This window comes from Phlebotomus papatasi, chromosome 3 (assembly GCF_024763615.1).
Source record: "Phlebotomus papatasi isolate M1 chromosome 3, Ppap_2.1, whole genome shotgun sequence".
Lineage (NCBI taxonomy): Eukaryota > Metazoa > Arthropoda > Insecta > Diptera > Psychodidae > Phlebotomus > Phlebotomus papatasi.
In genome coordinates, this window is record NC_077224.1 from 73,376,876 (window position 1) to 73,401,853 (window position 24,978).

At 32.9% G+C, this 24,978-nt stretch overlaps 1 protein-coding gene across 3 annotated transcripts in view; it reads left to right on the forward strand.

The window, feature by feature from the left end:
* Positions 1-10,262: 10,262 nt before the first annotated feature.
* LOC129807312 (reticulon-1-A) overlaps positions 10,263-24,978 on the forward strand; it is a 28,625-nt gene continuing 13,909 nt past the window's right edge. Inside the window, exons 1-2 of one of the 3 annotated variants that reach the window (XM_055856500.1) lie at positions 10,263-11,492; positions 15,129-15,164. In XM_055856500.1, the coding sequence (XP_055712475.1) occupies positions 11,420-11,492; positions 15,129-15,164 (109 nt within the window). In that variant the 5' untranslated portion in view covers positions 10,263-11,419. Of the gene's footprint in view, positions 11,493-15,128; positions 15,165-19,746; positions 20,351-24,978 lie in introns of those variants that run through there. The other 2 variants (XM_055856502.1, XM_055856504.1) reach the window with 2 other exon arrangements.

A 24,978-nucleotide genomic window follows, 5' to 3' on the forward strand; every position in this document is an offset into this window, starting at 1 on the left:
GAACGTATTATGGAAAATTCCTATGGAATTTTTTAAGGAAAAATAGTGGAAAATTTCGAAGAATTTTTCGCTTGTTATTCCTATTCCGCATTCTTTTGCTATGGGGAAGGTCTAGTTCTAGTTTCAAGGGGTAGATAAACTGTACCGCTCACGGTTCAATCGAGGGGTCTTTTTGTCTATTTAAAAATATGTAAGTAAGAAAAGGCTTAAACTTGATCTCAAAATTAAAAATTAACTTATACAAACTAAAGGAAAGGTTATTCAATTAATTACGCTTTCAACAATTTAGTTCGTTACACTGCAACTTAACTTAAAATGGCGTATTTTTACATTAATGGTCACAGACACAATATTACGATTATAGATTCATATGGTAGATGGAATTTTGTCTCCCAGAAGTTTATTAATTAAAATAGTGTGTCTGTGGTGACGCGAGGCTGGGATTCATTGAGAAGAATGTGAAGATCGCAAGGCAGACGCCAGTTACACATGTTCCTCAACCAAATGATCTCCCCCAAGAATTCCATCACAATTATTCTTCTACTGAGCTCTCAATCAATTTCCATTTATAATGTTGTTCTTGTTGATTTGAATGCCACTAACGCAATCACAAAATTAAATTGGAACATTAAAGTAAAACTGATTCTTTTAGCGGCAATCGTCGAGGTCAAATTAAAGAAAAAACTTGACGAAAAGAGAGGACGAATAAGAAGAAACTTGATGGAGAAATTAGTGTAAAAGACAAAAAATATGTAATTTTGTTACATAATTTTATTCACCACATGCTCTAGCAATAGTTTCTCTAGTAAATCTAATTTTGTAAATAGAACAGAGTTGAAATGGGAAAAATTGATAGAATTCAGGATAGGTAGAATTTTTCGTAGTTGTGCACAATTTCGGCGAAAAATAAATTAGTAGGAAAAATCAAATTTGGTCAGTAACGGCTTTGACACGCTTTTTAAGTCAGGAGAATTTCAAGAAATCAAAATTCACGTCTCTTTTCTTTCTCAAGTATTTCATTGCCTGTCCTTTTCTTTCGCATTCTTCTCTTTCTTCTTTTAAACTTCCAAATAAATTCTATTTAGTTTAGTTCGATTTTGCGTGAGAAAGAGTGAGATAGATATTTGTATGTGCAAAACATTTGAGAAAAAAACGGTAGTAATTTTGATTTCATGAAATTATCGTGATCTAAAAGATGTGCCAAAGCATAATGGCTTCCAGCATACCTTTTAAATTGGAAAATTTTTAAGGAAACAAAATTCATGTTCCTTTCTTTCTAAATTATTTGGCATAAGTCTCTCAGTCTTTCGCGCTCTTCTTCTTCCTTTAAACATCATACCAAATTCAATTTACAGTAGACTCTTCGATATCCGGCACTTCGATATCCGGGTGACAGCTGCCAAACACTGGCGGTTGATATATTCAAAATTATTTTCACTAAACATGAAGTTTGTCCAGAGTGAATTAAAGTATTATTAACCTTGTATCGAAGTTTTTAATACATAATTATGATAAAAAATGAAACATAAGCACACCATGAAGAAAATTCTCTTTTTCTTTGTCAGACAGAAAATAAATTCACACTGCACAAAATATAAAAACCGTTGATCATTCAAAAAACCTAAATGTCATTTTGTCCCCCAGTAACCCGGATATCGAAGAGTCTACTGTAGTTCAATTTAATTAGAGGTGCGAAAGACTAGGACAGAAAGATTCAATATGTTTGAGAGACAAACGGTCGTTAATTTTGATTTCATGACATTTTCCTGATCTAAAAGGTGTGCTGGAGGCTTAAGTTTTTAAATTGAGCAGTACTCAAAATTTGTGTTTTTACTAACCAAATTTAATTTTTTGCCGTTTATTTGTACAATCCCCAAAATTTTTACTTCCAAAACGAAAATATAACTTTACTTTCTACATTAGTTTAATTTTTCCTCTGTTTTTTCACGATTTCCATATCGAAGGAATTGATAATCTTTGTTTTTCTTGTAAATTTGACTGAAACAAATTGACAGGAATGCATTGGTATTGGTCACTGTTTCCTCAACGAGTTTCCAAGTTTAATTCTCAATCATTTACTCTAAAAATGTGGTCAAATTTGATAAATTTACGAAAATCTTCGTAATTTCTTCATTTTAATCAAATTAACTTTAAATGGAATTCTTCGAAGTACTCATTATAACTTGAACTGCTTCCGGAAAAGGATTTTTTAATTAAATTAGTCCTTCAATTATGTTAGAAAAGTGGCGTAACAGAAATAGAAATACATTTTGTTTTTCTTCTATCGCTTCTCGAAAAGTCATATAAGGTTTTTTGTTCAAAATGGCAGACGAAAAATTTGCCATTGCGTCGATTTTGACCATATTTTCCTTTATTCTCTTTTCTGATTTGAATTCTGGGTGACAATTGCTTTTCTTATATAGTTGCACTATATAAATAAATGGTTTTTTTGAAATATTTTAATGTAAAAAAAGTCAGTGATAAGCCTAAACCGCTCCCCTTCCTCTCCAAGACCAAACTTTTTGTGATTGCTCCAAAACGCGTCGTGCGATTTTTTTCATTTTTTGATATGTTTTATGTGATCACCCAAACGGGCATTTCGTTCTTATACGAAAATACTGTTAGATCATTCTCAATAACGGTTTTCAAGGTCAAAGGTTTATAAGGCTCTATAGAGCGTTTTTCTCAACCGAATGGTTTCATATTTAGACTCGTTGAAAAGGTCTTCGATTGCCTGATAAGCATAAACTGATTCCAATCGGTTATGAACCGGTTTATAACCGATAAATTAATTTTTATCCGAAATTCAATTATAACACCCATAAAATATTTTGAAACTTGGATAGAAACTTCCAAGTCAAGTTTCTTCTGAACTATTCTAAAATTTAAAATATGTCTTTAAAATAAATAATTACAATTTTATTTTGATTTAAAATCCAAGCAAATTCGTTAAATATTGATCCTGATTTATCGAACTCTCATGAAATTTTTTATCTATATTATTTTGCAACTCTTTCTGAATCGTAGGCAAAATACTTGAACAAATAAAACCAAAAGAAAATAAAATTGGAATAGTTGCTAAAAGTGCTATTTGTTGGATTTTCTTGAATTCACGCCGTCAAAAATTTCTCTGGCACTTCAATTTACAATGAATTGATTTATTTTATAAAAAATATTTTTACATCAGTCTGTTTTATGATCTGTCCAATTCCTTTTCTCTGTGCCTTCCGACAAAATAATGCACTTGATAGTATTCCAAATACTCTCTTGTGAATACAAAACAAACGGAAATTTATTGCGGAATTATTAGGTGAGATTCTTAACAATCTCACCTACTATAATCCTAACAAAATTTCATGTCCTCCGATCGCGCTCAAACTTGGCCAAAATGTGTTTCGCCACTTCCTGATCACGAATATATGGGGGGCTAAGTTACGTTCCCGGCCGGCCGGCCGGCCGTCCGGCCGTCCGGCCGCTCTTTGGAGCTTAATAGCTCCTAAACTAAAAAAGATATCGACTTGCGGTTTTCGGCAAAGGTTATATATCGCATGAAAATTGCAACTTGGTGCATTGACCCCCCACCCCCCACCCCTCCTTCCGCCATTTTGAAGACCCCCCTTTTTTTGTTTTCTCAATAGCTCCGCCCCTATGGCATCGAGCGGGCTCAAATTTTAGTATGTTATAGCTGGGCCTTAGAGCTTTCCATCAATACCAAACTTAAGGTCCCCCAAGCCCCCTGACCCGAGCTATAAGGGTCCAAAAAAAAATTCTTAAAATGGCCATAACTCCGGTTCTAATTGTCCGAATTTAAAAAATGAGGGCTTTTTGGAAAGCTCTCGTGAAATGCCACTTCCTCTTCTAACATCGCAAGTTCATAAAACCACCGCTAGGGGCGCTATTATTAAAAAGAAAATTTTTAAATCTTAAAAGTTAAATAACTCAAAAATTCCTTATGCGATCGGGCTGAAATTTTAGTATGTTGTAGCCGTTAATTATACCTATCAAACAAAAAAAACCTTAAGTTGATCCATAACCCCTGACCCGAGCTATAAGGGGTCAAAGTTCGAACATTGACCGGCCTCTATCTCCGGTTCTAATTAATATATCGACATAAATTTTACCTTTTTGGTTTCGTCTCGATGAGCACTTTCAGATGGAAGTTCAAAAAGTCGCCACAGATGGCGCTGTGATAGCGTCAAAATTCATCGAAATTCAAAGACATTTTTCTCAAAAACGGCATTGTGCAAGTTAATCAAATTTTAGTATGTTATAGTCCAGTCTAGGACGTTTCCAAAATGGTGCGTATGTGCGCTGTGGTTTCAATAGAACCGGAGATATGAGGGGTCAAAGTTCACGAAATTCAAAAAATCATATCTCCGGTTCTATGTGACCGATTTTGATGAATGAGGGCTTAAACGAAAGATCTCACCAAATGCTACAACTTTCTAGAATATTTGAACTTCGTGGGACCAACACCAGGGGCGCCACAGTCGAAAAACCAATTTCAATATCACATAACCTCAATTATCTCGACTGTCGCTGAACCGATTTTGATGATTACTGCGACATAACTGTAGAGGACATTTGTCTCTACATTTCATCCATACATCATTTTCCGCTCAGACTACGCTATCACTCCGATTTTGCCGTTTAAGTGTGAAAAAATTGATTTTTCCTATAATAACGCTTTGGAATCACTCAGATGCCAATTTGACTGCCTCTACTCCACAAAGACACTTAAAATATGGTTTTAAATGGAAAGTCCCACAAAATACAACAATTCTTTGATATAGTTGAAGTTCAACAAATGACTACTTGGGGCACTCTGGATGAAAAAACGAGTTAAGAAACAAAAAACCTCGATTATCTTGGCTTCTGAGTAATCAATGAGATCATGTTCTATGGGAAAATTATAGAGAACATTCTGGTCTACATTTCACCCATATATCACTTTTCTGTCACTCCATCCAAATCCTTGATATTTTGGTTTAAATACAAAATTTGTATAATTTCACGAATTTGATTCAAGATAACTGAATGGCGTCTCCCAACTTCAGCTCTAAATCGAATTTGCATGCACTCCGAGTTAGCTCACGTTAAGAATCTCACCTACATAAGCCGGTTAGGATTATCTGTCCCTTTACAAGTCAAATGAGGGAAATTAATGTCAAAGAAGTCTGAGCAATTTCCTTTCTATCGTCAATATAAATTCTCTTGTTCTCCAAAGTGTATCAATTATGCAATGATCTTCTGTAATATTCAAAAAGTGTTTGACAAGTCAATTAGTTCTTTATTAATTCAATTTTGATTAGGAACATTTGTTGGAAAGCCTTCTCAAAAACGCCTTACGAACTATTCGCCAGAAATTATGCCAAAAGCCACATTTGAAATTGTGCTGAATTTTTAACAGAAAAGAAACTTTTGTGGATTAAGGTCAATGAAAATTCTCGAAATGGAAAAAAGGAACTCTTTGGCAAGAGAAAATTCCATATGATTCATGTTTATGGATAAATGAGGAAAATAAAATTGCTCCGATTGGTGTGGAACGTATGAAAAATTCAAGATATAAAGCTAGAATTATATTCTTCAATAAATTGGATTTCTGAATAATTTTCATTATCTAGTGAAAATCGCGAAATTTGACCTTGATTTTTGCTCTGTTAATTTTCATAAATAAACACGCAAATTAATTAAATTTGAATATTTTTCAATAAGGCATCTTCTAAAGCACAAAAAGGCAATGAACAATCAAAAAGAAAATGTTTTTGTGGTATTTATTATGATTCTTCATAAATATCGAAAGGAAGAGAGAGAGAGAAAATGAAGAAGAATTTTCATTAATAATTCAATAAAGTATTCTCCAATTATTCAGTCACTTGTTCTTGTTTGGGAATTCTAGAAATAGAAATGTAATTGATGGAATCATTTCATTATTAATGCGTAGGGCAGTTTCTTTAAGTCTCTTTATGCTCTTTATCCTTGACCTTAACACAAGTCGAATTTTTCAGAAGTTAAAAATAAACTTTGTGGAAACGATAACTTATCAATCAAATGCAAATTAGAAACAACACTCAGAAAAATCCACTTATTAAATTCTAATTAAATATGAAAAAGATTAAAGTGTCTAATTTATTGGAAATCCAGGAAATTCTCATTTTAAATGTCCTAACAAACTTTCTGTATTTCTAAAATCAAAATAAATAAATAGCTTTCGAAAAGATTTTTCGAAATTCAGTGCCGGGGTTTCCCCGAAAGAAAAGACATTGTAAGATAGACTTCGAAAGACAAAGAAAAGGCAGGCTTGCTTCTCGTTTCGTCCACATGGTGGCTGAAGTTTGAATTTCAATTTTCAAGTTCGAATTTCAATGCATCTCGAATGTCAACATAAATCTGAATTTGCTTTGTTTTGGGACAAAAAACAATGACAAATAAATGGGAGAATATTTATCTCCCATTATAATTCTCTCTACCTTGCGCAAGAATTGGGTTTAAACATTTTGATCCAAGTTTGAATTTTTCGAAAATCAACGATATTTCGAGGATTATCTTCGGATGTGAGCACAGTCAGTTTTTTGTCATTCGAAATTGGATTTCTAGTTGCCATTAATATTATCATTTATTTGCATTCATAAAAGTTTTAAAACTTCCAGTCAAGTTCGAAAATTTAGTTTTTTTTCCAAAATGTTTGCTATAAATTTATGTCGTTTTGATTAGTAAATAAATAGTTCAAAACTTAATTTGTAATTTTCATTCAGTAAATAATTATTCAAAAATTTAAATTTTACATTTTGTAAAGGTTCATTAGGGTTATAATCCAAAAACTAGATATTTTCGAACATAGGAAATCGCAATCAAATGTAAAAATATTTCAATACTAAATTTTTATTACAAACAAATTTAAAATCAATGAAACAAACAAAAAAAATCTTTCGAATTTTATTTCTAAATTTCTTTCAGACATGTCTTTCGACAAATATAATCAAACAAATCTTTCAAAGTATTTTTTCTCTCGAACTTATTGAAAAATATTTCGAAATGCCTCTTAAAGTATTTTTCATTTTTGTGTCAAGAATATTTTTGATTTGTTGCCTTTTTTAAAGAATATATCGAATATACGCTTCTATTTATATTTCGAATATAGTTTTTCAAAGTATTTCGAATTATGTTTTACTGCTCGAACTCAAAAAGAGCGCAATATACGTATCATCAGTTTTTTTCAACTTGTTATCTTCCTGGAACTTAGAGAGTAAAAGATATCAACTTCCAGTTTTCTATGACTCCTCTAAAAACATTATCTAGGAACTTTATTTTCCCTTTTTCCCAGAACGGCCCTCCATCCTTTCTAAAACCATGTTTTTTGGATTTGTTTCAAAAAGAGCTCCAGAGATTTTTCGTATGTTTTAAAGGTAACCAAAGCGAGGATTTTGTCCATAGAAACCCATAACCAAAAAAAATTCGACATCGAATTTTCGTAGGTCAAAGTTGAGCCACTTCGAAGGGCACATTTCTATACCGCTTTGCCTAAATTTGAATTTTTTGAAAGGGTTTGAAATTTCCAATCTAAATGTACTAAACTTAATCAAAAATCAATCAACAAAATACCCGTTGGTACTCATAAATTATTTCTTTCATATTTATTGTTTGGTTTTCGATCTAGAGACTAAACGGTAAGAGATATCGACTTCCAGTCTGACGTGTCCCCTATGTTGTGTAAAAGAAACGTTTCCTTCTTCCCCCTACCCTGTATATCCCCTCCAAAACCATGTTTTTCTGGGTTTTCTCGAAAAGACTCCATCGATTTCTTTTATTTCAGAGAATATGATTTGGAGGTAGTCCATTAAATATCTCGTCCTTAAACACCTATGATCGAAAAAAATTTCGATATCGACTTTTCGTCGGTCAAAGTTAGGCTACTTTGGAATGCCTATTTCTCCATCGATATGCTTAAATTCAAAAAATAAATGAGAAGCGAAACAGAAATAACCTTTTAAGCATTAAAAATCGCGCGAAGAGATAATTCATAGAGAGTTCTATGTTATGTTGTGAGTTCGAACATTCCGCAAAATTGGGACTCTTCGCCATCTTTCTTAAAGTACATTGCAAAAATATCTTTCCAACTTGTTTCTTAAATGTGCTTCAAGCAGACCTTTCAAAATTTTATTTCATATTATGTCTTTGGCTTTAGGTTAGTTTGGCTATAATTTTCGAAGTCGGATTCGGAAATGACTTTTAAACTATTTTTCGAACATGTTTCTGCGAATTTTTTTTATTTCCAACATATTTTTGAGGACATTTCGGAGAAATTTTTATCCGATTTTTTTTAACATACTTTACAAATACATTTTTCGAAGTTCTTAAGTGTTATTCGAACATACTTTTCGAAATATGTTTCGGATATAGGTTTACAATTTTGTTTCGAAATATCTTCGGACATGTGTTTCAGATTTTCAACTGAAGCACTTTTCATTTTTACTTAAAATTTCGAAAAATTATGATTTTTCGAAAATCTTATTTCATGAAGTAGGGTAAGTTGCATAAGTTGGAACAATTTCCAGAGGCTCGAACTTTGATACAAGATTAAAGACATTATAAATACATTTTTCCCTGATGACATACATAAATTTGCTCCTTGATTCTTCTAGAATATTACCGTTTCATGGAAATTCTTGAAAAACAGTTTGAAAAGTTCTTAAATAAAAGAAAAATACGTGAGTGCAAAACAATATAATTTGGACAGGGTGGGACAAGTTGGACGTGGGAATTTGGACAATGCGTAGGGGAAGGTTGTGCAAGTTTCAAGATTTTTTACTGAATGCCATACAAACTGAATCAATTGTACCACTAGGGTAAAGCGTATAATTAAAAAGTAAAAAACATTAAGGCTTAGATATATATTATTTATTAAATCTTTTTCTTGGATATTTTAATTTTCTTGCTTTGCTCCTTTTCTTCTTTTATTTTGAGCCTTTCTTCCTGTTTCTGAAGTCTAATTCTTTTTTTTCTTGCATAGCCTCTTCAAACATGAATTTAAAAACTCCATAGAATAATATTAGATACCTGTCCACCTTTGGGCGAAAGCATTACACCCGTTTCGTCAAGATTAAAGACACGATCAGGAGGAAGTTCCAGAAGATCTTTGGATTTTAAATATTCATGAGTTTTCTCAAACCACTCAGTGGTAATACCAGCTCTTTGGGTTGTGTATGCTTCTGGTGTACGAAGTCTCAATTCTGGGTATCTGTTCAAAAAGCTCTTGAACCAAGAGTATCCTGGCCTTCCATCGGTGAACTCGTTGACAATCTTGAACTTCTTACAAATAATTTGCACAGTGTTGAGGACTTGATCTTTTGTTATAGGATGCCACTTGTCACTGCATCCTAAAATCCATTCAACGAGCTCATCTTCTATATCTTTTGGCAGCGTAGGAGGCCTTCCCCCAGAGCATTCTTCCGGACATTTCCCGGTCAGCTTATTAAAAAGTGTTGTTCTTGGCACCCCAAATAATACTGACACCTGACTTAGTGGCTTTCCTTGACGAAAAGCTTCCAGTGCTTTGTTCACTTGGTCTTGAGTATAGGATTTGTACTTTTTCAATTTATTTGCCTTTTTACCGATCTGAAATAAAAAGAAAACCCCTGCAATACAATCGTATCTCCGGATGTCCAACTTGTCACTTTTGCTCACGCTTCAAATAAGCACTTTTTCTTCATACAGTTAGTAATTATATCAAATAAAACCATTACGTACCGTTAACTATCGAGATTAAACACTTTATTCCACTAAAATTTGCCAGAAATATTGAGAAATGTCAACAGAACCGAAAAACCAAAGTCACTCTTCTTGTGTTTTTATTAGGAAAAAATGGCCGATCGATGTATTTTTTCGACGGTGAAAAGTTACACTGTCAATTGAGGTGAGAATTTTATACGTTAAATCTTATTCATATGAATGGATTTTCACTTTATTTGCAGCACAAGGAACCAAATAATTAAACTATAACATAGAAAAATATACTAATTAAAATTTAGTACTGTATTTATCAAGAAAAAATTGACTGTCCAACTTGTCCCAGCGAGATTTTCCAACTTTTGCCATTGTCCAACTTGTACCAATTTACCCTACATGTTCTTTTCTAAAATTTCAAATGTTCGTTGTTTTTCTGAGTGCTATTCAACAAATTTATTATAAGAATGCTCTAAACAATGTTTGAATGCGCCAAAGTGATTTATACTCTTGTCCCATTCATTGTACATATTCAGTGTGTAAAAGTCAATTCAGAACAGCAGGATTCCTTATCAATTCATGATGTTCATATAGTAATATCAGTGCTCCCAAATGGAGGATGATAAACTCACGGGGATTAAAGAGCTTTCAGATAATGTTGTGTTGTCTGTTTTAGTACAATTCCAGTGTTTTGTCTTCCTTTTGAGTTTCAGTCTGCTGATTGTTTTTCATTTGCCCATCAAATCGCATTAGTCATTTTTCCTACAAAGTCTTCTCTTCTGAATTATAGATGCCATTTAGAATGTTCTAATAGGGGTATTTCTATTGGTGTTTGTGTGTCCATTTAGAATCATACACACTTTGTATGCGACTCTGGGAGATTCACATACTTCCCCTCCGTGGTATAGTTGTACTATTTTTTTTCTTGTAATATGGGTGAGAGAATCAACACTTTGTTCTCTCGACAATTTGCAATTGCGTCTCATATTTTAACAGCTCGTGACATTTCCAGCCAATTCGCGGGTTTAACAGTGAGTTTTGGTTGATGTCTTTTCGCGGGTAATTGCCATTGAAGGCTTTTGAAGTGATTTTGTGGAAGATCATAACGGATCGGGAAAAATTCAAATTGTTCCCTGTATCCGGGGAAAAATTGGGAAAACAAGGAAGGAAAAATAAAGGGATAGTACGGGAGGAAAGCCTTGCGCAAAATCTCCCATAATTTGAGTGCGCATGTGATTATTTTGCTGGAAATTGCCGATCGATAGATGTGAATTTTCTGTTGTGTTGTGTGGTGTTCCCTTTTTGGCCAGGAGGTTCTGCGAAGGTTGTGTCCTCATTGGGAAAGAAAAAATTATTCTTCACGCTGGATAGATTTTCTTTCCAGTTAGTTGTGTTGAATGTTTGTGAAGTGAACAAAGAGGAATAAAAAAAAAATAATCAAAGAAGATAATTAGGTTTTTCCACCAAACAAAAAGTTGTGGAGGGCAACAACAGAAAAAAAAATCGAATCAGTGCAATTTTTTACTGCAACATCGATAAAAGTCGCATTAAGTGGAGTTTTCTCAACTAGGAAAAGTCAGTGTTTTGACCTTTTGGGAATTGGTTTGGGAAAGGGGTTTCAGAAGTGTTAAGGTGTGGTGTTTTATATTTTTTTTCCCTGTGAAAAGTCTTTGTTGTCGTTTTTATCCTGCTGAAAATGGCTCATTCTGCTGAAGGGAGTAATGGACAATTGGCTAGAAAGCCTCTCATCTGCTGCCTCATTGATCCTCGTAAGAAATTTTCTTATCTCAAAAATAAACGCACTCATTATCGGGAAGTTCATAATTTGGTGCTTCTTAGCGACTCATTTTTTTTTCTTCCCGGAATCTCAAGAAGGGAGACAAAAATGCCTCTCTGGTCTCCCAAATAATTTCATAGAGGTCAATTGATTGGCCTTTTTACAATGAAATAACAATATAAAGTCCCCTCTAACGAAGATTATATAATGCCGGAGAGAACTCACGGTACAGCACATCTCATAGTGTCCATAATTATGACGCTTTCTGCAGCATCGCACGAAAGAAAAAGAGAAAAAAAAATTGGTGTCATGCCTTTTATGCTACTCAACAAAATACTCTTAAGCCCCGATCAAATGCATTTCAGTTGCGGTTTCATATTGCAGAAATTGTATTAGATTTCCAGAGATATTTTTGCTTATAATCTTCTTCTAGGTGAGTTCTTTTGAGATGAACTTGGGAATTGATACAACGGTTGAATATTGTTAAGTCTTCACGCTCTTGCACATCTCAGGCTTGTGTTTCTGAGAAAAAAACAGCGTGAATAGAAATTAAGAAAAATTATCTTCAAGGTTTTAAACCACAAATGGTCATCTTTTTGCAAAAAAAATTCCAATACCGGTAAACTTTATTTTCTTTTATGACGAGGGGTAGTTTAATTTAAAAACAAAAGGCCCAAAAACGTTTCCGTGAAAGCCAAAACATAACCAGAAAAACATGGAAAGAGTTCTAAACCGCGAAAAAATACGAAAACATTCCAAAAACTACGAAATCATTTCTAGAAATACGGAAATGCTTTCAAGAGATATGAAAATAATTTTAAGCTTACACTGAGAAAAAAAGAGGCTCCGATTAACTTTTTTTCGTCATAACTTTAACACTTTTCGGGTGTAAAAATATATCAACATTTTTTAGTGTTAATTTTACACCTTTTAAGGGTAAACTCAACATGAAAGAAGGGTAACTTTAACCCATAATACACCTAAAAAGGGTAATATTTACACAGTTTTCGGATCAATACTGCAGGGTAAAATTAACATTTCCGGAATGTTATTTTCACTTTATCGGATTTCTCTCAGTGTATGAAAACAACCTTGAACAATATGAAATCATTTCTCTAAATATGGAAAACACGTCTAAAAAATACGCAAACGTCTCTAGAAATGCGAAAACGTTTCCAGTAAAATGAGAACGTTTTTAGAAATGCATAAAACACATAAAACCATTCAAAAAAACATGAAAACATTTCTAAAAGAATGAAAACGTGTCCAAGAAATATGAAAATATTTCTTAAAATACGGAACATGAAAGACAGAAACGCGGAAACACATTCAAGAAATCCGTAAAGTTTTCTTTTTAAAAGGGGAAAGGTTTCTAGAAACATAGAAACCTTAAAAATCGCAAAATCGTATCCAAGAAAAACGAGAACATTTCGAAAATCGAGGGACTGCATACAAAAAATACGAAAACGTTCTTAGGAACACGGAAACCTTTAAAAAAAGGAAACGGGGAAATAGAAAATACATCCAAGGAATACAGATTTTTTTTCAAAAATACGTAATAGCGTCTAAGAAATACGAAAACATTTTTAAAATCTAGGTAACGCTTCCAATAAATATGAAAACGTTTCTAGAAACACGGAAAACTTAAAAAAAAAGAAACGAGGAAATACATCCAAGAAATACGGAAATGTTCCAAAAAGTGCAGTCGCATGTCCTAGAAATACGGAAACATTTCTAGAATTTAGGAAACGCAACTTAGAAATACGAAAACATTTCTAGAAACACATAAACCTTTTAAAAAAACTGGTAAATATACATGCAAGTAATCCGGAAACGTTTTTTAAATCACAAAGACGCCACTGAAGAAAACGAAAACGTTTTGAATAACACGTATACACAGCATCCAAGAATATAGAAACGTTTTTAAAATTGCGGAAATACAATAAATAAATACGAAAATGTTTCCAAAATTTTTGAAATGCATTCAAGAAAATACTAAATCGTTTCTGGAACAGCGAAAACCTGTCACTAATCGTGGAAATGCATTCAGGGAATATGAAAACGTTCTTTAGAAACCAGAAAACGTATCCGAGGATTATGGAAACAATTTCAAAATCACGGAAACGCCTCTTAGAAAAATGATAATGAAAACGTTTTTAATAACATAGGCACATGTCTCTAAAATTGCGGAAATGCAGTAAAAAAATACAAGAACGTTTCTAAGCCAAAACCTATTCAAGAAATACAGAAACATTTCTAGAAGTGCGGAAACGTATTTAAAGTATGCAGAAACGTTTCTAAAATTATGGAAACGCATTTAAGAAAGAGAAAAGTCTTTGTAGAAACACGGAAACTTTTTAGGAAAAACGATAATGCATCCAATCAGTACATAATCGTATCAGGATATTATAGAAACGTATAAAAGAAATATGAAAACGTTTCTAAAATCGTGGAACTCGAAAACATTTCTAGAATGACGGAAATCCATTTATGAAATCTGGGAACGTTTCAAGAACTAGACGAGCCTTTGTAGAAACACGAAAACCTTTTCAGAAACGCGATAATGCATGTAATAAACACGAAATCGTTTCAGGATATGCAGAAACGTACCCAAAAAATATGGAAACGTTTAAATCCTTAAAATTATTTCGTGCTTTCACACTTTCTGATTGGCTAGAACTCGATTTTTTTTTCGAAGCTCTAACTAATCAGATAACATACATTAATTCAATATAAATAGTGAAAAGTACAAGATTGATAAAAATATGAATTTTTATTAAAAAAAAAAAACTTACAGAAATGAGTCAAATTCTTAACTATCTAAGATTGTTGCAAGAAAATTAAATTTTTGACACTGTTAGAAATTTTTTCGATATACAAGAATTTTCGTTAGAAATATAGTAATCACGTTTTTTCATATAGTTTCCTTAGAAAGTTCTTTTAAAAATTTCATTCTAGAGGAGATGTTCGAAAATTTTCGGATATCTTATCATTCGAAATAAATATCATTTAAAAAAATGTCTACTAACAATAGTTTACTTTGTATTATGTTTTTCTAACATTTGAAATGTAGTTCTAAAGTATTTTACGAAAATCTCTTTTTAGGATTCATTTTCAAATTCGAATATTAAAATTCACGAAAATTCCTGTTGAAATACATTTCGAAATTTGATTTGAAATGCCTTCTGTAACTCTTTGATACTTGGAATAATTATATTATATTATAGGATTTAGGGCTATGACTCTTTTTCGAGGACCTAACTCGAAAATCTACGTTTGGAGTAATTTTCGAAGTTTAAATAACTACGAAAAAATGCTTTCTATTGTAAATATAAAAATACTGCTGAGTACTTCATGCTTGAAATGCAACATGTATTAGGCACATTTAATAAACTAGAAATTTTCTTCTAAATTTAAATCTAAATTTGTATAATTTTATTTGAACCTACCTTAACTAATTAAAAATTCACTAATCCGCTTTTTTTATATACTTCAAAAATCTTGTTTACTTTGCTTTTTATCGATTTAATATTTTATGCTTTCATCTTGTTTCATGTTATTCGCTTACCATCTCACTTCCTCTGTGCTTAACACTAACAAACTGCTATAAATTATTTTCCTTTTACAGATACATGGTTTAAGCCCGAACGCTTGCATCCAAAAGGTAAGATATATGGGGGTTAATTGCTTTTTACCGGGAAATGGTTTCAATGCTTCTATTGGGTTATAAAGTTTTCTTTACATTAGAGATAAATAACTTACACTCTTGTTTAGCTAAAGCACTTCTTTTACTGAGAGAACTTCACAATGCACTTTAAACGCGGTATGCTAGAATGCGGTTCTTTCTATTTAACCTCTTGGAAGGTTGTTTTTTTCTGGACAGAGTGTCGTATTATATGAATGCAGAGAGAATGGAAAAGATCGATGAAATGCAAATGGAAAGTCTTTTGCGAAAACTTCTCAATATAAGTCATATTAATGCCATCTTAAAATTTCATGTTATATCCGTATTTTCTTATTCTCTTTCGCACTCACACTCAATGTTGAGTTCATACTAATTTTAGACACTTTCGATAGCCTCACAGAGACAATCGCGGTCCGGGTATTTGGCTTCTTATGTGGAACAAATAGACAAAAAAAATCTGCCATGACGTAATATTGAATAAATGCATTCACGACAAATTGATAAACAAAAAGAAAAAAAAACTCCGCAAACATAAGACTGATCAGTAATTTTGAAAAATTATCAATTTTATTGTAGAAATCCCCGATAAAATTGAAAGAAATTGTAGATAGGTATCGTCAAAGTCCAAAATGATTGGAGATATTCGTGACTCTTGTTTCATGTTGCAAGACAATAAATGTTCGGTTTATTCCCCCTTTGGAGCCCAAATGATGAACAAAAAAAAATGGGAAGTGTTGTGGTCTAACTGAAAGAGTGAATGAGACACAACGGACAAATTGAACTTCGTTACTTCAAATTCTCACGACGACAGTCGATGAAATCATACATTGATAACTGAATTTGAAGATTACGTGAAAGTTACGCGAAATTTACTGAAACTTTCTCTAAAATATTTGTAGAAAAAATCTAAAACGTCTTTTTTTGAAAATGACGAATATCTTGTCAAATTGACAGTTATAGTGGCGCCACTATATAAAGCAAAAACTGACGCTACTGAGTTCATGTAAGTGCGCAACTTGTACATAGCGTGACGCAATAGTGACGCATTAGGCAAGACCGGCGACTCTTGGGCGGATATAAACACCGGTTTGTTTCACAGTTGTGAGTTCAAGACCCGTCCGGAGCATCCATACTACGAGAAAATGCTTCTGGGCGGACTACAATGGACCTAGCAGATTCGTCCACTACGGGAAATAACACTGTAAAAACTATTGCCCCGACCTGATTTTATATAATCGGAAAGGGCTCCAAATGATCGATGTAATAGTCCGCCACATGGTCGGAACGGATTTCTAAAAAGGGCGGCAGGACAAGATCAATAAATTTAGACACTCGTTGCTTATATGGAATTCGGCTGATAACTTGATGATAATAGAGAAAACACGAAAATTTCGACCTGGTTCTTCTCTTGCAGAAAATAAAGGAGGAGAAGAACCAGGTCGAAATTTCCGTGTTTTCTCTATTATCATCTTATTGCCTATACTGGCCCAAAGCTTCGCAGTGCCCTCAAGAGAATTGTTGCCCATCTTTGTGTCGTAGATCGCAGATACACGCGGTGCTATCCCGTTGGCGGCAAAGTAAGCTCTCCAAAATTTCGAGGTCGCGTTTAAACATGTAGCGCACGTGCGACACCTATGATCGCTTTTCGTAGTTCTATCGTAATATATTACGAATTCATAAACTCGGACGCCTAAGACCTCGGGACAATTAGTCTAGTGAAACGCCTACAAGATCACTCCCAGTTTTAATGTGTGTCATGTCATAAACCACCAGGTTTCCGCACGGGAAAATCTTGCTCAAACCAAATCCTCAACCTAACTCAATTCATTGAATGTAGTTTTCAACAGCGTGGAATCACTGGCGTGACCTTTGTTGACCTTTCCGCTGCCTATGACATAAGTCATAGAATCCTTCTTTCCAAAATTCACAATATTACAGTAGAGTCCCGCTTAATTTTAAAACACTGATTTTAAGTTAGGTTATGTTTTTTAGTACGCGACATGCAATGTTGTCATAATTATTTTAGTATTTTTGGTAAACTTTATTAAGTAGTTGTGATAATTGTGATTCATAACGAAGAGAGCGAGGACCAAGTACCACAATCGCAAAGAAAGTGGAAGCCGTCGAGCAATTCCAATACTAAAAGTCGTTGATCATTTTAAAAAATTACATGGACTATAGTGCGACCCAAGTGTCAAATCTGGAACCAAATATGGACTATAGCGAGACTCTACTGTACGTTAAACTACGGACTCACTTGAATGACTGAAGAGATTGCCAAAAAAACCGGCCTGCTTCAAGGCAGCAGCGTGAAGGATCCAACGCTGTTCCATTTGTACACGAATAACCAGCCACAGCTACTTCTATCTAAATCATTCCTATACGTAAATGATCTGGCTTTACAAAACGCTTCATTTGAAATGTTGAAATATAGCTTGAAAGTTGTCTTGCGGAACCTTCCAAGTCCTACAAAGATAATGAACTGAAACTCAGCCCTTCTAAGACAAAAGTGTGTTAGATCCGCCAGGGAATCTGTAAGGACAGGGCCCTTAACTCTTTCCGGACCACAACATATCCAGCGAACGAATTTCAGTAAAACTCACTTTATTGTAACTCTTAGTGATCAAATATGATACTTTTACAGAGAAAGATTTTTTTTCCGCCTCTGGGAAATTGGAAAACTCAAGGGTACTCTCGTCCCCAAAAGAACGCAAAGGATACAAACTTCAATTTTCCCAAAGCCAATATTATCGATTTTGTAAACTATTTGTGCGTGTCAAAGGACTCCTGTACGATGTTGATAACTATAACAAGGTGAATTATTGACCAGTATCTTGTGGGATGTCCAGGAAGTGCTAAAAAAGACACCCAGCTCCTGATTGTAAACAGATTCCTCATAATATTTTACACATATCACTTTAAAACACATTTCTTTCAACACGATGTTATTGTAGACACATTAAGCTTTCTCAAAAGCATAAAAGACACTTCCTGGATAATCAGAATTTACCAAAATCAGGAAGAATAGGAAAAACTTCCTTGAAAGCAATCTCCCTCGCTGACAAATGTCAAAATTATCGGCCATATTGGCAAAAATGTCGCTCCCGCTTGGAATTTTCTTACAAGGTCGGTGTCAAAAAGCAAATGACGGGCATTGGCGGGATAACCTTACATTTTACCTCTAGATTTTTGGGGACGAGCGTACCCAAAAAGTTTGAACAATTTTTTTGAAAATTTAAGAAAAAATTGTTTTTCGAATTTATGCAATCTGTAATTGTTAGTTGTCATACTTATTGACCCCGAGAGGCTTTTCCTTATTCTGGTCTAGAAATATCAAAAAAGTCACTATATCTCCAAGGAAGCAGAAAATCGAAAATTCACGATTTTTGACCAAAAATATCTTAGCTCAGGAGTTAATTGGGATCTTGCAAAAAATATCCTAGATTTGGACATCCTTTTAGTTTGTAATCATCCACAAGAATCGGATTTTTATCGATTCTAAATAGTTCAGAAAAATTCTTTTTTCCATGGGTACCCAGAGTCCCAAAAGAGACGAAAGAGTTAACAGCGTCGTAGTTAACAAATTCATTCGAACAATAATTTTCAAAATTCGAAATTCAGATAGAATTTTTTCAAACATCAATGACATTTTGTGGAAGTAGAAGAGTATTTAGGGTAAATTGGGGTAATTTGGAACCATTTACAATTTGGGACATTTGAGATTTTCTTACAGTTTTTGAGATTCAAAAGGATGAAAAGCGGTTTCTGTTCTTCTTAATCGAATTTTTATTTTATTTCGCGGTCGTTGTTTTCTCTTTATTACTCTAAAATTATAAATGATTTCAAATTACCTCATTTTACCCTACATATTAGTCAAAACGCTTTTCAGGATATACTAAATTTTTTTACTCATCGTTTAGAGCACATTATTCAATCTTAAAATATTATCAAATTAGCTGATTATAAAGACAAAACAGTTGATAATAATTAGAGTAAGTGTGCCAAATTTCGGCATAGTTGCATGCAAGCGCCAAAGTCTCAAGTTTGAAATGTAATATTTCAAATTCAAATTGATTTTTTTTATTCTTTCTTCTCAAAGAGTGTTGCTTGGAACCTTGTAAATAGTTTACCGTCTTTATTTACTCTAAAATCATTCTTAATACATTTTAAAATGAATAAAAATATAGACATAGCTTTGGTGCCCTATTTCGGCCACCTTCATTCTCATAGTTCCTTGCCCTTCGGGAATTCTTCCAATATCTTTTTCACGTCATCTCGTTTGTCGAAGCTACATTTTTTGTTATTCTTTTGCATTGTATAATTTCTAGAGTAAGTAAAATCTAAAAGTTCATGGAAATTCGAGGAACAAAAAAGGTGGCCGAAATTGCAAGCTGGCCGGAATTTGGCACACTTACCCTAGTAGTAATTTTTTTCAAGGAAACTATTAATAAGATTAGTCAAAATTTCATTCAAAATTTCCAAAATTTCAACCACTAGGAAAATGTCTCTCAGGGAAGAGGATGATTAGAGGGAAAACTATGTGTAGTTGTGTCTATATAGATGTAGTGCCTTTTGATTATTATTAGGTAGCGAAAAGTGAATTTCAGTCGCGACGTGACAGCCACAACCACGAAGTCTCTGGCCCCGGGAAGTGAGCGAAAGCACTTAACTCTCTTGTGAATATTGAGAAGAGGATTCCAATTGAAGTTCATCGTACAATAGTTATTCCACAGACAAAAAAAAAAGAATAAGCTTAGTTTATAAGTTGAATGGAATTCAGCAACAAATGCAAAATAAATTGTCCAGGGAATGTTTAAAAGAATTTCGCGAGTGAATATAAAGTGTGTCTCAACAGTTTGAGCTTAAATTTATCGCCAATACTTTTAGCAATTAGAAAATGTTATTCTATTTATAAAGTCAAGTCAAAAGAGAGACTTTATGCCCTTATTCCTCTTCTCAAAGTTAAAGTTCATGAGTTTGTTCTATCTGGTTGAAAAGGAACATTTCGAAAGAAAAAGTGTTCTATAGTGGCTGTTTTAAGTGAAAAAAATAGGAGGATATATAACGAAAATTTTATTTTCAAAACGAAATAAAATAATACAGAGCAGATAAAATGGAATTTCTAGCAGATCTCGATTTAAAATTGAATTTCAGCAAAGAAGAATGTGAGTTTTATTAAGAAAAAATCTTTTTACAAGTTTACTTAAGTGAAAAGTTTCTTATCAGAATTTCACAATTCAGAAGGGAAATGCAATAAATTAAACGTGGAAATGGCTTAAAAAGTCTGCATGTGCTCATTTTTTTCTTACTTCAACCACTAATCACGATAACACCATAAAAAAATGTCTAATCAATTTAATTGTGAAAATATACAAAACACTTAAGCTGTTTTATGTTGCAGAAATTATTAATTAAATTTTTCCATCACTACTTCACCAATTTATGGATTTTCTCTTCAAATTGAGAAAATTATAGAGACAATTGTGCTTTCAATTAGCAAACTCTAAATAAAATTGTATGATTATTAATTGCAAATGGTAATTCTACGTACGTGAAAAATTTATGCAAAAATAAGAATAAAGAGAAAAGAAAGAGCAAAAAAAAACAGAATTTGTGATGCAATATTTGAGGAATAACGTATGTGCCTTGTAAACTTGCCATAGATTTTAGCATACGGTCAGTGTTAATTAAATTTTACATGAAAATTCTTCTGGTTCTCTTTAGAGCAGCTGATGACGATGCTGCATCTCAGTTTTTGTGCTTTAAAAATATCCATTGAGAAATAAATTAAAAGGTGTGTAATTTTTCATGGGAGACATGAGAAAGTCACATAGATCGTTACTCTGCAAAATCATGTTAGTAACAATTTAGGAAACACTGTAAAATTATTTTTTATGACACAATTGCGTGTAGGCAATAAAATAACAAATTTATATGCTAAAAGTTGGTAACACTTTGTGGAAAGGAGAATATTTACTGAATTTTTAATTTATTTGATTTTAATTGAAAGAGAAAGGGGAAAATTTTGAAATCGAGATATAGCGTATTGCATCCGACTGACCGGTGATATATTTTTTTTTTTTCAAAAAAATGACTAAAAAATGTTGCATTTCAAAAACTCATTGATTGATTTTCAAGTTTAAGTATGTTTTGGAAAGGTCTTAAGTAGTTCCACAATATACTGAAAAACATAGACAGATTCACAAAGTTTCGCATCGTAAAGGCGTCTACACATTGGGAGCAATTTTCGTCAAAAAACTGTTTTTGTTTTTTAAGGAAATTATCTGCAATAAAATTATGAATTATGAAACGTCATAATTCTGTCAAAAACGCAATTTTTGACTAAAATTACTCTCAATGTGTAGAAACCTTAAGTCATTAGCGTACTCATACTGCCCTGGAACACTGAAAGAAGGAATATAAATAAATATATAAAACTGACTAATAAGCCGAGGAATTATATTATTCAATTTATTGTTCTCCTATAGTAAAATTTGAACCACACAGTTGTTCTTTTTAATAAACTTTTAACTTTCAAAAACATTTAAAATTAAATTTATTGCCTTAATTATCAACACTAAACAAATCCCTTTGTCTAAATTTTATAGTTCAGTTCAGAACATAAATAGAGCTCTAAAAAGAGTGAAGCAATTTTATTAAAATTTTACCATATACTCTATACTCTGAAAGTCATATCAAATGCCAAACTATTCACTTTTTATAGACAGTTTTTATATTTAAATATTGTGAATTTATTTCGACAACATTAGGAAATTTGAGTATGTACTAAAATTTCACTTCATTTCTGTGAAATTGTGATAAAAAATTGTCAAAATAATTGTGTGTAAAAGAGTGCCCCTCCATAATCAATTACAACCTGTTAAAATATTGGAAAAATCAATGATCCGAAGTCATCTCAAGAATCTTAGCTACCACAAATTAAACCCATAAAATACACAGAAAATTTAATCGAAAAACATCGCCTAGTTTTCGAAATATTTTATATGGAATTTTCGAAAATCGATTTCTTGCTATTAGCGTTTCGATTAATTTGTATGTTCAGAAAAAAATATTTTGTAAAACTGTTTGTAAATGTTTGTCAATTCCTATGGGGGAGTTACGAAATGCTCGTGAATCGTATAACCCACAAACAAGTTCGTAAAAGTTTGTACTTTTTTCACAAACATTGTTCGTAACATGATCACTTGACGAGCATTTTTTGTAATTTTACAAACATTTGTACAAACGTGTATGGGGCTTAAAGTTCTTGAATGGGGCTTCGAAATCGATAAAACTTGGTCCTGTGATTCATGTGTAAGTAGTCTTTAGTGATTTTTACTCGAAATTAAGTCAATTTTTAATAGTTTTAACGCAATCAAAATACACCAATAACTCCCTGATAGTTAACTCCCGGACGGACTTTATGCAAGAATGAGGCCTCATTTGTTTAGTGTTTAGTGGATCGTCAATAAATGTTAGAAAAGTGATTCTTTCGATAATCTAAAATAGGTTTTCAGTAATTTTAACGAGAAATTAAGTGGTTTTTGTGTAGTTTTGAATGACACAAAATACGTGAATAACTCCCGGAGAGTTCATCCCCTGACGTTTTTTTCTACAAGATTGAGGCTTAGTTGCACAGTTAATAGTGATTAAATGTTGGAAAAGTAAATCTCTGGATAACCTAACAGGGATTTTAGTGATAAAAATATATGATGATTCTGGAGAGAGGAAATCTTGTTCTTGCATCGGATAACGTAAAGTTTATGGTCTTTTTCACATGGCCTGTATTGCTGAAGAACTAGTGGAAAGTGATCGTAAACTTGAATTTTTCAAAGACAATACCTTCAGTGCATTGATAGAAGTTACATTAGAAAGTGTTCGGTCGGAAGGTTTTGTAACTGATATTGAACAATTCGTCAGTTAAATCAGCATTTGTCGTAACTTCGGCTTTATAAGTTACGGCTTTATAAACGATGGAAGTTGCTATAAAATCCTATTGTGTTTCATCGGACATATATCTCAATATCTCTGCTTTTAAATCATTTTATAAAGATTTTCTCAAGTTAACTTAGGGTAAGTTTGCCAAATTCCGGCCAGCTTGCAATTTCTGCCACCTTTTTTGTTCCTCGAATTTCCATGAACTTTTAGATTTTACGTACTCTAGAGTTTATACAATGCAAAAGCATAACAAAAAATGTAGCTTCGACAAACGAGATGACGTTAAAAAGGCATTGGAAGAATTCCTGAAGGGAAAGGAACTATGAGAATGAAGGTGGTCAAAATAGGGCACCAAAGCTATGTCTACATTTTAATTCATTTTAAAATATATTAAGAATGATTTTAGAGTAAATAAAGACGGTAAACTCTTAACAAGGTTCCAAGCAACACTCTTTCAGAAGAAAGAATAAAAAAAATCAATTTGAATTTAAAATATTACATTTCAAACTTGAGACTTTGACGCTTGCATGCAACTATGCCGAAATTTGGCGCACTTACCCTAGAGTTTATTAGTGGCATTTTTATTATTTTGACTCAAAAGTATCGCATTCCCGGCTCATTTTTAAGAAAAATACAGCTGAAATGAAAATTTCGTCTCCTGAAAAGCTGTGAAAAGGAAGTTACGACAAATGCTGATTTAACTGACGAATTATGTTCAGTATGTGCAGTTCTCAGTGAAAATATTTTTAAGATGGCCTTAAGACCGATGGCGAATTTGCTTTTAAGCAATTACACAAAAAATGTGAACTCCTGCTTGGACGATAAAAACTCTGACAAAGACAGAAACCCTACCATTTTCATAAATCGCCGATATTTTTTTTAAAATAAAACTTGATTTCATCTCTACTCAGGTTTTTCAATGTCTCCATTTTGCAGTTCCTTTAGAGCGTTTAATCAATTTTTAATATCTACTAGTAGAATTTAATTGAACTAATGCTTAAAATATTTAATTGATTAAATATTCAAAAAAACATACAGTAGACTCTCTCAAATTCGGGCATATAGGACCGAAATGTCAGCCGAATTAGACAGAAATTCGGGCGACAAACTTTTTGAAATGCAACGATTTTTTATTCATGTGGATATAGATATTGAGTTTACACACTGATACGTATCGTAAATTGCATGAAAATCTCTCAATAATGCAAAATCACATCAAAACTAAGACAAACCATGCCAAATTTGAGCATATTTGTTTCATTTGATAATCATAATCAAACTTGAAAAATGACAACAATTTTTTTTTCAAATGTAACCACTGCCCGAATTAAAAAGTAGCCCGATCTTAAAAGAGCCGAATTTGCGAGAGTCTACTGTATCTAAAATGTATAATGCTTTAAGATAATAAATTTTGATAAAATTCATTAAATGTGCGTTAGTGTGACTTTGTCATCAGCAGGCTGTCATACACACTCACTTCCCTATCTATATTCAGAGTGGCAATGTGTAGAGGAATTCTGTAACAGTATGACAATGTCATATGACAAAATTTGAATTTTTTATGTGTTAAAATCGGCCGAACTATTCAAAAACGTTACTCATATCAATCGTTGAGCTGTTCATAGAGCTGCTTGTAATGGCTTAATGATACTTACCGGCCTTTGATGTTGTCCTATTTCCGAATTTAACTTCGAAAATTTGTCATATGATATTGTCATATTGTTATAGAATTCCCCTACTGGTAACACTCAACTTTCTCACAGTGTGCAGACATAAAAATCAGTGTTTACAACTAACCTATTTACCACTACCCCAGTAACAGAACTACATCACTTTAGCGCATAGAAGGAATACT